General features: G+C 49.6%; 1 protein-coding gene across 2 annotated transcripts in view; it reads right to left on the bottom strand.

Annotated features, from left to right (window-relative positions):
• The window catches only part of Tgfa (transforming growth factor alpha), an 84,301-nt gene that overhangs the window by 39,796 nt on the left and 28,647 nt on the right, over positions 1-15,858 (bottom strand). For both annotated transcript variants that reach the window (XM_031382411.1, XM_031382412.1), the window contains exon 2: positions 8,804-8,857. In XM_031382411.1, the coding sequence (XP_031238271.1) occupies positions 8,804-8,857 (54 nt within the window). The remainder of the gene's footprint in view (positions 1-8,803; positions 8,858-15,858) is intronic.

Genomic DNA, 15,858 nt, shown 5'->3' with positions numbered 1-15,858 from the left:
TTTATATCAAACAACTTTTATAATACTTATTTTTATTGTTATAATATTTTATAAATTTTAAGGAATAAAACAAAAAATATATTATAAGTATTGAAGGAGGGGTCTATGGGACGAGCGGTGGTACAAAAGGGGGACAAGAATGTGATTCAATTCTATTTAATTAAAATATGTTTTTAAATGTTAACAAATTCAGATAAATTGAAATCATGTAACTTTTCTGATAATGCAATAAAAGTTAAAAAAAAAAAGAAGTGCTAAGTATCTTGTGAGATTCATTTATTGCTATTGAGCACTGAGATGCAGCAGAACCATTATGATCTAGGGATGCCTGAATTTAGTTTCTGCCAAGAGGATTCTGACTTGGGAGCCACAGGGCCACTAAAGTGAGCTCACTGACAGGGGGACACACAACTGGATGCCAAGGCCACAGGAAAGGCTGCTGTACTGGGATCAGGGCCTGGGGCCAGGTTGCAGGTCACAGTGTACAGGTTCTTGAACAATGCTAGAAGGGGAGCTCTGGGCTCGGGCTAGGTTTGGCGACCACAGCAGCTGCTGGACACCAAGGACACAAGGAGCGACAGGGCTAAGGTGGACCACAGCCTGGGCACAATGTTAAAGTTCTTGTTTAACAGGTTAACACTAAGCTGTTCTTAAGGGCCAGGCTGGGCTACATAGGAAGACCCTGTCACAATCTGTCAGATCTCAGAAAGGTCACCCTGGCTTCACACACCCATCAGCAATAGATGCTGCCATCTCATGACAAGTATATGAGATGTCCCAAACTCTAGTATCATTCTCAGTAATGTGTCAGCTTAACAGTAACATCCATGACGGTCTGTCTCCTCATGGAGAGGAAGGTCTTAAGGAAATGGCTCATTTCATCTTATCCATCCAGATTACTTACTGTCCATCATTGAGGGAAGTCAGGGCAGGGATACAAACAGGAACATGAAGCAGAGGCCATGGAGGTACACTGCTGGCCATGGAGGTACACTGCTGGCTTGCTCAGTGGCTCATGGTTAGCTGGCTTCCTTATATACCCCAGGACCACTGATGTAGGAATGACACTCCCTGCAGTTGGCTAGACCCTCCTATGTCAATTAATAATCAAGACAATCCCTCACAGACATGCCTACAGACCAACCTAATAAAGACAATTACCCAACTGGAGTTGTTTTCAGGCAACTCTAGGCTGGGTCCAATAGACAGTTAATACTAGGACACTCAGGACCTGGAAGGCAGCAAATTGCTCAACAAACATTTGCTGTGTAGAATGACTCCCAGGTCAATTTGGACTTGGGGTGCTGGGCTCCTCTTTATTAGGCCTAGCTATGGAATCTGCCTTCTTCCTCAGCCTCACTGCCCTCTGGCCCTTTTGTCACCCTGTAAGTTTTTTCTTCTGCTTCTGCCAAACAGATTCTTCACCGAGAATCAGGCTTCACTAAGGCAGACACAGAATGGCTGGCCTAGGATGTTCCTCTCGGGGAAGGCAGAGCAATGGCCCAGCCTGAGCATGACCCCTGGGCCTCTGTGTGTGTCCTAATGCCTGTGTTCCTTGGGCCATCTGAGGCACCCAGTATTTTCCCAACAGGACTCTGAGGCCAGCTCCTTAAGCAGCCACTTTTGGCATAGGTGGATGGTGGGAGGGTCCTGGGTTTTGTTGTTGTTGCTTTTTATCCCCCCTTTTCTTTTTTTGCAGGACTGCTGCCTAAAATAGATGCTCTCCTTGGCCATGCCACAGCCACAGCTTGGGAGAATAGCCAGCCAGACGGGAAGTCTGCTTAGCACCCTGGTATAGCAAAGCACAATTCAATGAAATGGATCAAAACTGTCATTTGCGAGCCAAGGCTATAAGAGCCCTGGGTCCCCATAGTGAACAAGTATGGCTTTCTTGAGAGAAGTTTATCATGATCTGCCCTGGCTCTGTCAGCCTTTGGGATGTCACAATCATCGGAATCAGCCAGACACATTGGCATTGCCCTGTAATCCCAGCCCTTAAGAGGTAGGGGCAGAAGAATCAGGAGTTCAAGGCCTAGACATATCAAGTCAAAGGTCAAGGCCAGTTTGGGCTGCACACGACTCTGTCTCCAAAGACCAATCCAATCACCATCCCTTCTTTGGCAGGGCTAACACTTAGTTCTCCTCGGGGCTGGATACACTGAATGCCCTCTGCCCTCTGGCAGAATGTTCTCAGCAATGTGTGCAAAAGAAATGTTAAACGCTAAGAACAACAATATAACAAGGTCTACAGGCCTAGATTCTAAAATCCTATGAATTTTAGCACTTGCCCTGCTTCCCCCAAAGTTGATAGCTGCTCCGCTATCCTAGTTCTACTAAAACCTGCTCTTAGCACACCCAGCGTCAAGCACCCTCGTCCTCTGCTGGCATCATTGGATCAAGGCCCTCTCAGCACAAGCTTAGACAGGTGGCGTCCACAGTTGACAGCCTATGTCTTTTCTTACCACTTAGCTCAGATGTTTACCAAGTGGCCACTGGGTTGTGCTCAAACCTGTTTACATGAGTTGTACTCATTATTATTGTATTTGTGTAATTTAATTATGCATTATGTAAATTAATGAGCTATCTGCACAGGAGGAGAGAGCTACTGTAGGAACTGAGTTGAGGGTTTTGGAAAGGCCCGATGAAGATAAGCACCTGAAAGCTGATCTGCTGTCAGGCTCCCACGTGAGGGAAATGAGGGGCAGAGACAGGAAAATCCTTGAATGTGCATGGGCCAGTTAGCCTGACATACAGCAGATTGACACCCAAGTCCTTGCCCAGCACAGTGAGTGCCTCTATTCCACGGGAGTCCACAAAGGCTTTTGAATGTTGTTCATGTCCCTACTAGAGTCACTCTGTAACTCAGAGTTTGAAAGGCCACCAACTTAATCCCTTTTCTTTATCTTACTGGTAGGAAACCGAGGTGCAGGGAGAGTTACGGCTTTGTAAATGTCTCTTAGCCAGCCCCAGGCACAATCTCTTTGAGTTTTGTGTTCTGTTTTCTCCTGGAGAAGGCTTTGTTTGAAAAGCAACAGATTCAATACAATTTCCTGTGCAGAGTGATAGGCAAGGGGTGGAAGCGGGGAGTGAGGAGGATGGCTCACTTGATAAAGCGCTTGCATTGAAAGCATGAGGGACTGAGCTCACATCCTCAGCACCGAGCATGAGGGACTGAGCTCACATCCTCAGCACTGAGCATGAGGGACTGAGCTCACATCCTCAGCACCGGTACAAAGAGCCAGCTGCTGAGATACAAACCTGTAATCCCAGCCCAGGGGAGGCAGAGACAGGAAGATCCCTGGCACTTGCTGTTTAGCTCGCCTGACTATATCAAGAAACTTCCCGTTCAGTGAGAGACTCTGTGGCTCAGCAGTTAAGAGTGCTTCCAGTCTTGCTAAGACCGAGGTTTAAGTTAGGGTTCAGTTTCCAGCACCCACACAGGGGCTTCTCAATCATTTGTAACTCTAGTTCCAGGGAATTCAACCCCTTTTCTGGATTCTGCTAACTCCTATACACACAAAGTAAACAAACATAGGTGAGCACATATACAGAAATGAAGAGAAAAGTCTTAGAACCAAAACCAGAAACAAAATAAGGTGGCGAGCCATTGAGGATGACACTATATGTCTCTTAATGTGTATGTACAAATACACAAGCACATACACACCTGTACACACACATGCATACAAGCATGAACATGCACAGGCGTGTATACCATACACACACACACACACACACACACACACACACACACACACACACACACGCAGCAGGTGAAATGAGGAAGTGGATGGTAAAGGAACACACCTCGGAAAGCAGGAAGACTCATTCTACCCTGCTGCTCCTCCATGCCAAGCACTATGCAACCTCACACAGGTGTGTGTGGTTTTATCCCGTGCAATGGCACAGCAGGCCTCTTGTGTGAGAGACAGAGATTTGAAACAGGTGAACCGTGTACCTGGGTCAAACACGTGAGCCTTCTAATTTTAGAATGACTTCAGCTTCACGTGTGGGAAAACTGCAGACAAAGGAATCGGGAAGCAGTTTGAAGTTCTGAAAAGCTTTTGTTAAAGGAGGTGAGCAATGAGGAGAGGCCTGGCTGGCTGGCTGGCTGGCTGGCTGGCTGGCTGGCTGGCTGGCTGGCCCGTGTTCTCTCTGCTTTGTAAACAAGCAGAACCTTCAAAGGCTTTCCCCTCTAGTCTGACCTGCCCTCCTTCTGTGGAGCCCAGCCCGGATTTTCATCTCAGCAGACTGGAGTCCACAGTCCCCACTGATGCTTGACCTGGGCATCACCTCCCCACACAAGTAAGGATGGTCATAAGCCTTACAAAGAACCCCACGGTGATGTGTCTACGTCCATCATTTTTGAAAAGTCTTCCAGATACTAAATTCAGCGAGCCAGTAAACACAGGGAGGCCAGATTCCATAAGCACTGGCCAGGGCGAAGCATGAGGAATCAGAGGTGTAGACAGCCAACCTGAGGAGTGTGCAGGTGGGTAGGAACTTGGCTTCCAGGGGCCCAGAGGGGCCCTCACCACACCTTCTTGGACATTACAGTGAGTTTCATGAGAAAAGAACCAGATGGGCGGCCTGGGAATGTGCCGTCCTGCTGAGGGTGAGGCAAGCGGCTGCCCGACAGCTTTGCAACTGGGTGCATTCTGTCCTTTTAAAGGGGGGCATTGAAAAGTGCCTTTTGAAGATAGGTCAGAGCTTTTTCCTTGGGAGGGTGTAGCTGGTGTTCTAAGCTGTGGGTGCCAACGCCCTCACCTGCCTCCAGCTGATGTTTCTCTCTGACTTTTATAAACAGACAAGGATAAAAGTTTATGTTCCGAACTTGAGAACATTCATTTCACTCCTGTGGCAGTTTATGGTCTAAATGACACACTGAGCATTCAGTGACACTCCCAAGAAAGGTTCACAGGCTGTGTAGTCACCTGTCAGGTTGGCCCCTGGAGGGTCAGGGAGACATGTCTGACTCATTGTAGGATTCTAGCAAGCAGAGGGTTAGGATCTGAAGATACAAGAACAACCTTGAGATACAACATCCCTAGAGAATCAAATGCATCTGCCCTTCTGTATGAAGCAAGGACCCACTGTACTGAAAGCCACAGACTTCCAGGACACGGTATAGATTATACGTGGACATTACACTCATGTACCCACACATTTAGTAATGTTTTTGCATGTGTATGTGTGTATGTGTGTGTGTGTGTGTGTTTAGAGGCCCAAAGTTAATATCATTCTTCACTGTATTGTTTTGAAGCAGGGACTCTCACTGTTTCAGCTTGTCTAACTTAGCCAACTTGCCCTAAGCTGTCTCACCTCATAAGTGCTAGGATTACAGGGAACCCCTAGGCCTGCCCATTTTCTGTGTGGGGTCTGAGGATCTGAACCCTGCTCTTCACAATTGCGCCAAGCCATCTCCCTAGTCCCTCTGTGCATTTAGAACATCTTCTTCTTACTATAGACACAAACAGGGCTTAAATGGTGGCCATACTGCTGCTGTTTTGTAACTAGTCTAGGGAAGAAAGTTTATACATGTTTGCTATGCTTTCCATTTTTCCAGGTACCTTTGACCCATTTATCCTTTGGATTTAAGATCCAGCATCTGTAGATATGGGCAGCCAACTCAGCAGGGCAGTTAGACCACCATTTTCACTACCTGGCTGTGTGCAGGCATCACCAATTGATCCTTGACTACACTGATCCTTAGAAAACATGAAGGCATCCTCCACGGCCTCTCCTTGTCCATCAGGACAGCACATGAAGATTCTCGGGCTATTGCTCAGCCCAGTCCCACAGATGAGGAAACCAATCTAAGCAGATACTTGAGGACTAACATGCTCAGGAACTTGGAAAGCCTGAAAGCAAGTGGGCCCCACCACGGGATCCTGGCCTCCTCCCCAAGGCCCTGGTGTTCTTCACTGTCCCACCCAAAGTAAATGCCTGAGAAGTGTTCGATGATGTAACCCAGTTTCCCACACCTCTGGGCCCCTCCACCCTCTGTATTTGGGGATCTAAGAAAAAGGAACAAAATAAGATCTTACCAAGAAAGGTCTAGGGCAACTGTCTGCTCTAATGGCATGCATGTTTCCCCAATGCATAAAAAAAGCCCAGGGGATAAACCCTGTACTCCTCTGAGCCTGTGTCCCACCCTTGGTTGGCACATAGAGCCTACAATTTCCTCTCCACAATGCTCTGTGATGCTGGGCCTCACCCTATGAGTGCCAGAGGCCCTTTACTGCACAGTTGTCATTTGGGGATATATCAAAACTCAAAGTAGACCCATGTGCTTCTAGTTCTGGCCAACAGAGTGGAGAGCCATACTCATTTGCTACAGTCCTGAAATTCCCCGTCTTAACACCTAATGGAAGCTTCTAGAATTTAGTATATGAGCCCAGCAATACCCACGGCATAGAGGGAGGGGAGCTTAGATACTGAAGTCATTCAGTATATAAATCAGTACATTTCCCTAAAACAGTGTTCACCTGAAAAGAAGTACAAATATCAAGCAACATAAGAAGACTCCAAAATATTCACAAATTAAACCTGAGGGCTGGGAAGATAGCCTAGTCAGTAGAGGGCCTGCTGTTCAAGTGCAGGGATCTGAGTTCAATCCCCAGAACCACCTTAAAGAGAAGGATGCTGCTGAGTGCTTATAATCCAAGTGCCTGGAGGTACAGACAGAAGGACCTTGCTGGCCAGCCGGTCTAGTCCAATTAGAGTGCTCCAAACCACTGAGAGACACTCTCTCAAAAGAGATGGACAGCGTTTCTAAGGATGATATCCAAAGCTGTCATCTGGCCTCCACGTGCATGTGAACACATGTATACCTATGCACACACAAACTAAACATGCACAGGGACATGTGAGCTGCCCCCACCTCACCTATGCACACACAAACCCAAACATGCACAGGGACATGTGAGCTGCCCCTACCTCACCTATGCACACATGAACCCAAACACACATAGGGACATGTGAGCTGCCCCCACCTCAGGATTTCAGCCCTAGGGGAGGCAGATGGGGTAGGATAGACTAAGCAGTCCTATTGGTAAAGTCACTTCAAAGGAGAGAAAGTGTGACAGGCAAACCCTGCTTAGTCACCCAACCTTTGGAAAGTTCACTGTTGTCACAGTCACCACTGTTTGAACTTGATTGCTGGCACCTCCCCCTGAGTCCCAGGACCCAGGTTATAAAGTGTGCAAAACTAAAGAGAACCAGTCCCACATCTAGATCATCCACCCAACTGAGAGCAGCCAGAGGCTGGACAGGTAGCCATCTTGCTTGTCCCCAGAAGAGCGGCTTGGTGCCTTCTGTACAGCACACAGTGTGGCCTCTGCTCTGGCCTGCCAACCTGGGCCTCCAGGAGTGCTCAGCCATGATCTTCTCAGACAGCAGAGCAGGGAACTGAGCATATTTGAGGGCCTCTGTGTGAGGGGGGTAAACCCTACATGCTTGCTGATGTTGGGCACATTCCCCTGGGAGGAAATCCAGAAGGGAAAGAGGGAACCGAGGCTTCTGGTGGGGTAGGCACTGCCATTTTTCTGGCTGAAGGACCAGGTCTGCCAGGAGAGCCTGCAGCACTCTAAAGAGGCCCAGCAGGAGCCACTCCAGGGTCCCATGGATCATGGACCATGGACCAGAGCAGATTCAAGTGGGATATCCTCAGACCCTGTTTGTCTGTGTGAACAGAGAGAGACTTGAAGGGGCAACATGTGCCTTTCCAACCAATGGCTACATTAGCATTTACCACCATTCCAACTTGCCTCAATGGTGACTCGATAGCCAGCGGGTCTTCATTCCACCTGGCTGGCCCACCCCCAAGGCCTGCATGCTTCAGGGGCAAGGCAGAGCAGGGCCACGGCAGAGCAGGGCCACATCCACAGCATCTCGGCCCCCGGAGCAGCCTGCTGATATTTCCATCAGGTACCAGAACAATCGGCAGCTCCTACCTGGCCTCTTGTCCAAGTTCCCTCACGCCCAGGCTGTTCAGTGTTGCTATGGCATCTGGTACTTGCCAGATGGCTCCGTGGGTAAATGCCTGTCATACAACCATGAGTACCTGAGTACATGCACACATTCCTGTCCCCACACACAGCAAAGCAGCAATCAAAATCATTAAGACCGCCATTACTATGCACAAACAGAGGCCACTGGGCTAGGAGCCCAGCAAACAGGACGGGTTTGCCTAGGATGTGGAGAAGGTGGGGGCTTTGTCTCCTGACTCTTAGGAGGAGGAGGGAGAAAAGGAGGAGGAGGAGGAGGAGGAGGAGGAGGAGGAAGAGGAGGAGGAGGAAAAGGAGGAGGAGGAGGAGGAGAAGGAGAAGAAAGAGGAGAGAGAGAAGGAGAGAGAGGGAGGGAGAGAGAGAGAGAGGGAGAGAGAGAGAGAGAGAGAGAGAGAGAGAGAGAGAGAGAGAGAGAGAGAGAGAGAGAGAGAGAGAGAGAGAGAGAGAGAGAGAATATAACTAAACCCAAACAAAAAAATAAGCCAAAACAAAGGTGTCACTGGGCAGATTCAGGTAGGAGCTTCTGAAATCTAGTCATCACATAAGCTGGTAAAGTACAGACATTTCACCTGCTCACACCAGGTGTCTAAACAGGTGAAGGGCTCTGTGAATAGTGGCCCCTGAGGGAAGCATGCACAGCCCCCTTGAGCCATGAAGGCCTTCCAATAGGCTCTCCTCTGCCTGCTCAGAGGAGACAGATAGGATTCAAGGTCAGGGAAGTATCCCAGGGAGGGAGGTCTCCAGGAGAGAGGCAGGCCCCACACCTGATCCACACCCAGGGAAGATGGACTCACCACTCAGGGGGGATGTGCTGTTCTCCAGAGCCTGGCACACAGCTAACAGGATACCTGTGGGGGAAGCAGAGAGGATGGGTGAGTGTCTCCTCAGAAATGAACGTCCTGGAGGCCAGGCCCTTTGAAAGGCAAAGACTTCAGAATTGTGTGAAGGGGCCGATAGTTGTGTCTGGCTATCTTCTTTGAGGGGCTCGATGCAAAGGAAAGCAGAAGACCGGGGGAGATATGCTCATGGGAGGGAGCAGAGGGAATTATTCATATCTTTTTCTGCCTGTAGTCTCTCTCCACCTGTTGTGGAGTTTTCCGTTTGTTGGGTATGTTGTTGCTGCCTTTTGGGTGTGAGGGTACAGGTTGGGTGCAGCAACCCCATACTTGCACAGGGGCCCCTGTAAGACAGTTATGCTTTCCTCTAGCTGAAGCAATGTGCTGAGACATAGCTGGGGTCTAGTGAGGAATCTCTGCATCCCTGAGACTGGCTGTCCCCTAGCCAAGGAGGATGGGGACCACAGAGCATTGCACCATCACAAACAGATGTATGAGAAGCCTGGCTGAGGACAGATGTCAAGAACCATCGCCACACTGTTCCTTGAGAGGTCATGGGGTGTAGTCAGGCATGTCCAGGCCCCATTAGGTGCTGAGTAGAGTAGGGGACAATAATGCATGAATGGAAGTCCAGTGACGGCACTAGGCAGGACCCTGGGAACTAAGTCTCCCATTGGCTTCCCTCATGAGACAGACTCTAATAGAGTCACGAGGACTCCAAGACAGCACAGCGTCAAACCCACACACAGCCTCTCCATGACCCGTAAAGCTACCTCTGCCAACAGGTGACCCATACGTGTCCTCATGTTACAGTGGTGGAAGTTTCTGGAAACAGAGCAGTAAGTTCTCATAAAAAGGATGCTCTTGTGAGTTTTGAAGGCAGAGGTATGCCTTGGGCAGCCAGCAGAGGAGGCTGGGCCTCAGGGAGACTATTCTAGAAGACTGATTCCCTAAGCCACTGCAGAAATCAAGATAGGTTTTGTCTGCCCCTCTACCATGTGATCTCTGAGGGTGCAACAGTGGGCTCCTGTTTCTCAGAGGAAGCATTTCCTTCCCATATCTTCACAGGACTCCCCAGACACGTTTCACAGGGACATCTACCATGCATACACCCAGGTTTCTGTTCCTGTCAGAGCCAGAAAAAGTTGGGGGTTGGGCCTTCAGAGCTGTGAGACAGTCACGTCCTGACGCTGTGGGCACTGCCACAAACCACTGTGGGCTGAAGTCAGCCAGTGACCCATAATCAGTCAAGGCTGACATGGAGGTGCCTGGCACACCTCAGGACAGGGAGGATGACCAGCCTGTCAGTAACTGTCCCCAAACCACTGAGGGATCCTGATGCCACCTCCCTGCCTGAACCCTTTCTGTCAGGGCAAATTGCACAAACCCAGCACCGAGGCTGACCCTGCTAGCCTCTGGAGCAAAGACAGGAGATTGCGTGTGTGTGCTGGGGCCAGTCCCTCGCCTGGCACAAAACTCCTTCATCCTCCTGCTTCGTTCTCACCTGTCAGCTGCCAATTGCCAAACTCACGAAGGCATTTCAGGAATTAATTAATGACTACAGAGAACACATGTTCCTCTGAGGAACGAACAGCACTTTGCTTTTATTTATGCTTCCAGAAAGGTGACAATAACCGTTCCCTTCTGTACCCTCAGTCCCCATGATGCCCTAGTTCTCCTCTAGTGCTGTGGGCCTTGGGCCAGGAAGAATGAGGTCGAGCCTCTCTTCTCAGGTGGGATTCCACCATTCCATGACCTGCACGGGTTTCTGCATACTTGCCTTGTCCGTTTCATCATGTACGTTCTCCCCAGGCCCCTGCCCTTGGGGATGCCCAGGAGACACAGGCTTAGAAACATTCAGAAATCTGTCCAAGCTCCTATACTAAGTTGAAACTTAAGTCTGCCTACTTGCAATGTGCAGGACACTGTTAAGTGACTGTGCCCTGGCTGGCCTGACATACCAACAGGTGTGTTTCCACCTGGTATGACCCTTTTGGCTGAACCAGACCTGACAGGCCCAGAGCGGCCACAGCCTCACCTCTTGAGATTTTTCTCCGTGCCCTCAGTTTCCCCATAAGCCAGGCCTGAGGGCTGCTCCATCTGTATGTACTGGGGAGCCAGCAGCCCCTGAATGTGGCCTGGTGTCTTAAGGCCTTCTAGGAACGTGTAGCCTTGGCAGACACGAGGCTCTGAGAAGCCAAGGGGCCACCACAGAGCTGGCGGTCACCACCAGGGCTCAGAAAGATACAGTCTAGGCTCAGACTCGGCAGCAGGAAGGAGCCATTCGTCCCTCTAGGCTGAGTGTCAAAGCCACCTGGCACTGGTCCTGAGGATGGGAAGGCAGGCTGTAGGGCCACCCAGCCAGCTCTCCTCCCTCGAGGACAGGCATCCTTTCAAGACTCTCCTGCCAGAGTCTCATTCTCATGTCTGTCTAAGTAGCTACAAAGTGGGGAAATCCCAACTGCACACTTCAAAAAGAAAATGAGGCCCTCGAGTAGTGTTGAGTGAAAAGCCACACACAACAGAAGTGTATCTTTTAGGGAAGCCTGGCCTCTGCTCCCAATACACACCGGGACCCAGGCCTCAAGGCAAGGTGAACTCTCCACCCTTATAATGCTGCTGTTTGCCATTCAGAAACAACTGATGGGAACAAGGCTACCCAATGCATTGTGGGGTTGCAGAAGTGGAGCCACACCCAATCCTATCCATGATGGAATTGTAGGAAATGCCACTTTGAGAGGCTGGGTCCTCCTGTTCTCCTGGGCTCTAGAGCAGGGGGCATCCACACTTCTACCCCACGCCTGACTGAGATTGACAGTTCTGGACAGGGACCCAAGCTGTTCTTTCATCCTTGGACAGGACGCTCTATCCTCACTATCCACCATTTGGCAATCACCTCTTCTGGGGACATTCAGCTGTAGTGCCCAGTTCTGAGAGAGGCATCTTCAGGCTCCTGGCTGCCCCAGCAGAGGTTAATATGTCTACCCTGCCTCTACTGCAGCCTGTGTTTGCTCCTAGGCTCTTACCTCCTCCACTGAATGGCTCGGTGGGGACCTAGCAAGAGCTCCACATCGCTCCTGTGTTTGGCCCTCTATGCTTGGCTTCAGAGGGAAGGGCAAGGTTGGGCAAGGTTCTAGGGTAAAAGAAAGATGGGGAGGTGGATCATGGTCACAGCAGGTATCTTTGGGTGTGGATGCTCTGGGTTCAAGAACAGCATAGGGTAGGGTTGGGCAGGAGCTGGCCTAGAGTGGGACAGAAGGATACAATGAGCACTTGAGGGGTTGTTAGCCTTCTTTTCTTCCTCCCTATCTCATTTAAGGAACAGAGGAGGAGCCACGGAGGAAGATGTGAATAGGCGCCCAGTGGGGCTCTGTAGCTTAGCACAAGGTCACCCAGGCTTTCGGTGGTACAAGAATTCTTGTGAATGGGTGACCCAGATCCTAGGCTCTGCCAACACAGACCAGTAAGTATCTTGCCTTACAAATTCCTGCATGGAGAAGAACCTCCCTGTCTCTTCTGGGGAGAGATGTCAGTTTACACTTGGCCCTGCTCCCAGAGGTGCTGTGCACCAGCTCCTTGGAGGAAGTCAGGCAAGACTGCAGAGGGACCTTGGAGGAACTGGCCAAACAGGACAGAGAGAACTCTGGGGACAGTGAGGCAAGGTGTTTGGAAAGACAGGGGACCCAAGAATGAGTCATTTAAACAGATGGCCTCATGGGACAGAGGGCTCTTTCTGTAGCCACCCTACCTCCAGAGCAGTCCTCCAAATCACAGGAGGGACCTTGACATCTAGGAAGAGAATTTGGTGGGGGACTCACTGGCAAAGGCCAGTGCTGTGTCAGGAGATGGGGCCTGATACAGCGTGGAACTGGACATACGGATGGTTGTGAGCTGCCATGTGAGTCTTAGGAGTGGAACCTGGGTCCTCTGGAAGAACAACCAAGTGCTCTTAACTGCTGAGTCATCTTTCCAGTCCCTTGTTAATTTGTAGGGATACAGGGCATTTGCCTGACCTGGAATTCCAGCAAGCCCCAGGAATCTGCCTGTGTCGGCCTCTCTCTGCTGGGATTTCAAATGCATACCATTGGAGCTGGCTTTTTCCATGGGTTCTTGGGGGTTGAACTCAGCTCCTCATACTTGCATGGCAACCACCTTAATGATTAAAACAATCTTCCCAGCCAAGTATTTTTTTTTTTAATTTTTGGAATTTTATTTTGGAATATTTGTATGTAGATGTTGAGATATCTTGGGAACAGGAGCAAAGTCACAAATAGAAAATTAATTTGTTTCATATGTATGTCCTATGAATAGACTCAGTGCCATTTGGTTCAGTGAATTTAGGGTGCTGGCCCGGTGACTGTGACCATTTCAGAAGGTCAGATGTGGAACCTTCCTCTTGAAGCCTCACGTGGGCACTTAAAACCTTCTAGGCTTTGGACCTCAGGTTTTCAGAACTGGGATGCATGGCTGGTGTAGTGCTTCTATTTTGGAGGTAAGAAGGTGCCAGCATAGCACCAGGCTGTAGACTCCATCCCAAGCACTGTGTAAAACCAGGTGTGGTTGTGCCTTCTGTAACCCCAAACTCAGGAAGTAAGATGAGAGTGTCGTAGGTTCAAGGCCATCCTCAGCTACGTGGGGAGTCTGAGGACAGCTACTTGAGTCCTTGCCTCACAAGGCAAAAAACAAAGCCACCCCGCCTCCAAAGCCAAATCCCTCCCCTCCCCTTTTGGCTAAGACAAGGCATGCTCAATAGAATGGGGGAATCCAGGCAGACAGGAGCCCAGAGCCTAGGTTTGTCTAGGGCTGTGTGTTCTTTCAGACGTCCTCCTCCTCTCCCTCTCCTCTCTTTCCCTTTTCTTCCTCCTTTTCTGCCAGGTAGTTCAGGGAGGTCTTGAATTCATAGCAATCCTCCTGTCTCAGCCTCCTGAGAGCTAGGGTTAGAAGCATGTGCTACCATGCATGGTCCAGTTTCTCTTGTCCAATCTAGGACTCTGTCTTTAGGTGGCAGAGCTGGTTAAGACTGGACAGGTCTCCAGGTTACAGGAAACTATGAAGAAAGAGGACTGCTAGCTGGGGACAACCCACCTCATTTTGACTCCTTCTGAGTAGGTCCTCTGCCTGGGATTAGGGATCAGGCAATAGTATCTGTCTGCACGTAGCATCAGCAAGGGGTGCTTTTATGAAAATATTATCTTTCGCCGGGTGGTGGTGGCGCACGCCTTTAATCCCAGCACTTGGGAGGCAGAGGCAGGCGGATTTCTGAGTTTGAGGCCAGCCTGGTCTACAGAGTGTGTTCCAGGACAGGCTACACAGAGAAACCCTGTCTCGAAAAACCAAAAAAAAAAAAAAAAAAAAAAAAAAAAAAAAAAAAAAGAAAAAGAAAGAAATCCATTTTTACATGGAATAATACCAACTATTAGGCTCTGGATGAGATATCAAATTAGGGTACTTCCCGCTTCTATATCTTCAGCATGGACTCGATGGTTTACTAGTCTGTCTGGAAGTCACAACCCATGAGAGTCAGCGAGCTTGGGTCCCTCAGCTGCCTGTCCTACCAACCTCTGGGGTCTCTTAAGCAGCTAATTTTATATTGGAATAAATGTCTAAGGCAATATCTTATGGTGAGCTTCCGGCGATTGAATGCCCATGGTCCTCAGCCATCACTTGCAAGCTCAAAGGAATTTTCCACATCCTTCTAGGTCTAGGAGAGACTCTCAGGGACGGAGAGGTGGAGAAGAGGCAAAAGGGTTGGGCATCCCAACCTCTGCCATTTCCGAATTCTGATTTAGGTATGCCTAGACTTTGCCACAGACCTGGGTTCATGCCCTTATCAGTCAGTAACCAGGAAACTTTGACACACTCTAAGTGTGCTACGCCTTGAAATCCCTCTGTAAAACAAGGATAGGATCTCCTTAGAGGACTATAGCAATGGTGAAGTGAAATGGGTACATCGCTTCCTTAGAGCACTGTACGCCCACTGGCCCTGGCAGCCAGTACCTGATTACCCCTGATGTTGCTTCTCCATGCACCATACTCCCCAGAATCCAGGGCAGTAGCAATAGATGCCCACCTTATTGTCCCTCAGGACTCCTAGAGGGGACTGCAACAAAGGGACCACTTGAGCTCCACATTGCTGAAGCTCACTGGTACGCCAGGACACTGACCTTGCTTTTAGGATTTAAAAAGATTGTCACTGTCTACTTACGCCAATGAATCAAACGCTGAGCAAACATCTACATAGCAAGAAAAAGAAGGTCCGACTGGGAGGAAGATGTAAGGCAGCAGGAAGGAGAGGGGGAAAGAAAGAAAAAGAAAGGAATGAGGAAAGAATGTGGGTCTGGAGATGGCACAGCGATTAGAGCAGGTACTGCTGTCACAGGCACTGAGTTTGGGTCTCAACACTCACATCATGTGACTCCTGCTCCTGTAACTCCAGGGGATCCAGAAGCACCTTGGTACCTGAGCTCAGGTGTGTACAGAGACAGACACAGACACAGACACAGACACAGACACAGACACAGACACACACTTAAAAATTAAAATGTCTTTTTTTAAAAAAGGAAAATAACAAGAAAGATTTCTGAGATCTCCTCTCTAAATATTCAAGACACTTGGGGCAGTGGCAGTGTCCCCAACTATCACACTGAAACAGAGACAGACAGTATAAGCTGCCAAAGTCACCAAGATCATCCCAGATGCTTGTCCTGACTCCCGCCCCAAGCACCATCTCCAGCCTCACCCTCCAACAGGGCCTGCTCCCCAAGTCACAAGGTCAAAAATAAACTCATGTCCTCCTCCACCTCCTCCTGTTTCGGGCAGGGCTGCCGACCAGGTCAGCCCCTCCCTCTACTTTGCAATCCAAGCCAAGCCCTCCTACACAGCCAGCCCCCACATGGACACTTCATCCATCCTTGGATCCTGGGCCTCCCCAATCTAGGCCTCAGTGCCTCTCAGGGAAGCACAGCAGTTGCCAAACCGGTTCTTCTGAAGCCTTCCCCCCCAACCCCCCCTTT

The sequence above is a fragment of the Mastomys coucha genome, unplaced genomic scaffold, assembly GCF_008632895.1.
Source record: "Mastomys coucha isolate ucsf_1 unplaced genomic scaffold, UCSF_Mcou_1 pScaffold20, whole genome shotgun sequence".
In the NCBI taxonomy this organism is placed as follows: Eukaryota; Metazoa; Chordata; class Mammalia; order Rodentia; family Muridae; genus Mastomys; species Mastomys coucha.
This window is presented reverse-complemented; position numbering and strand designations above follow the sequence as displayed.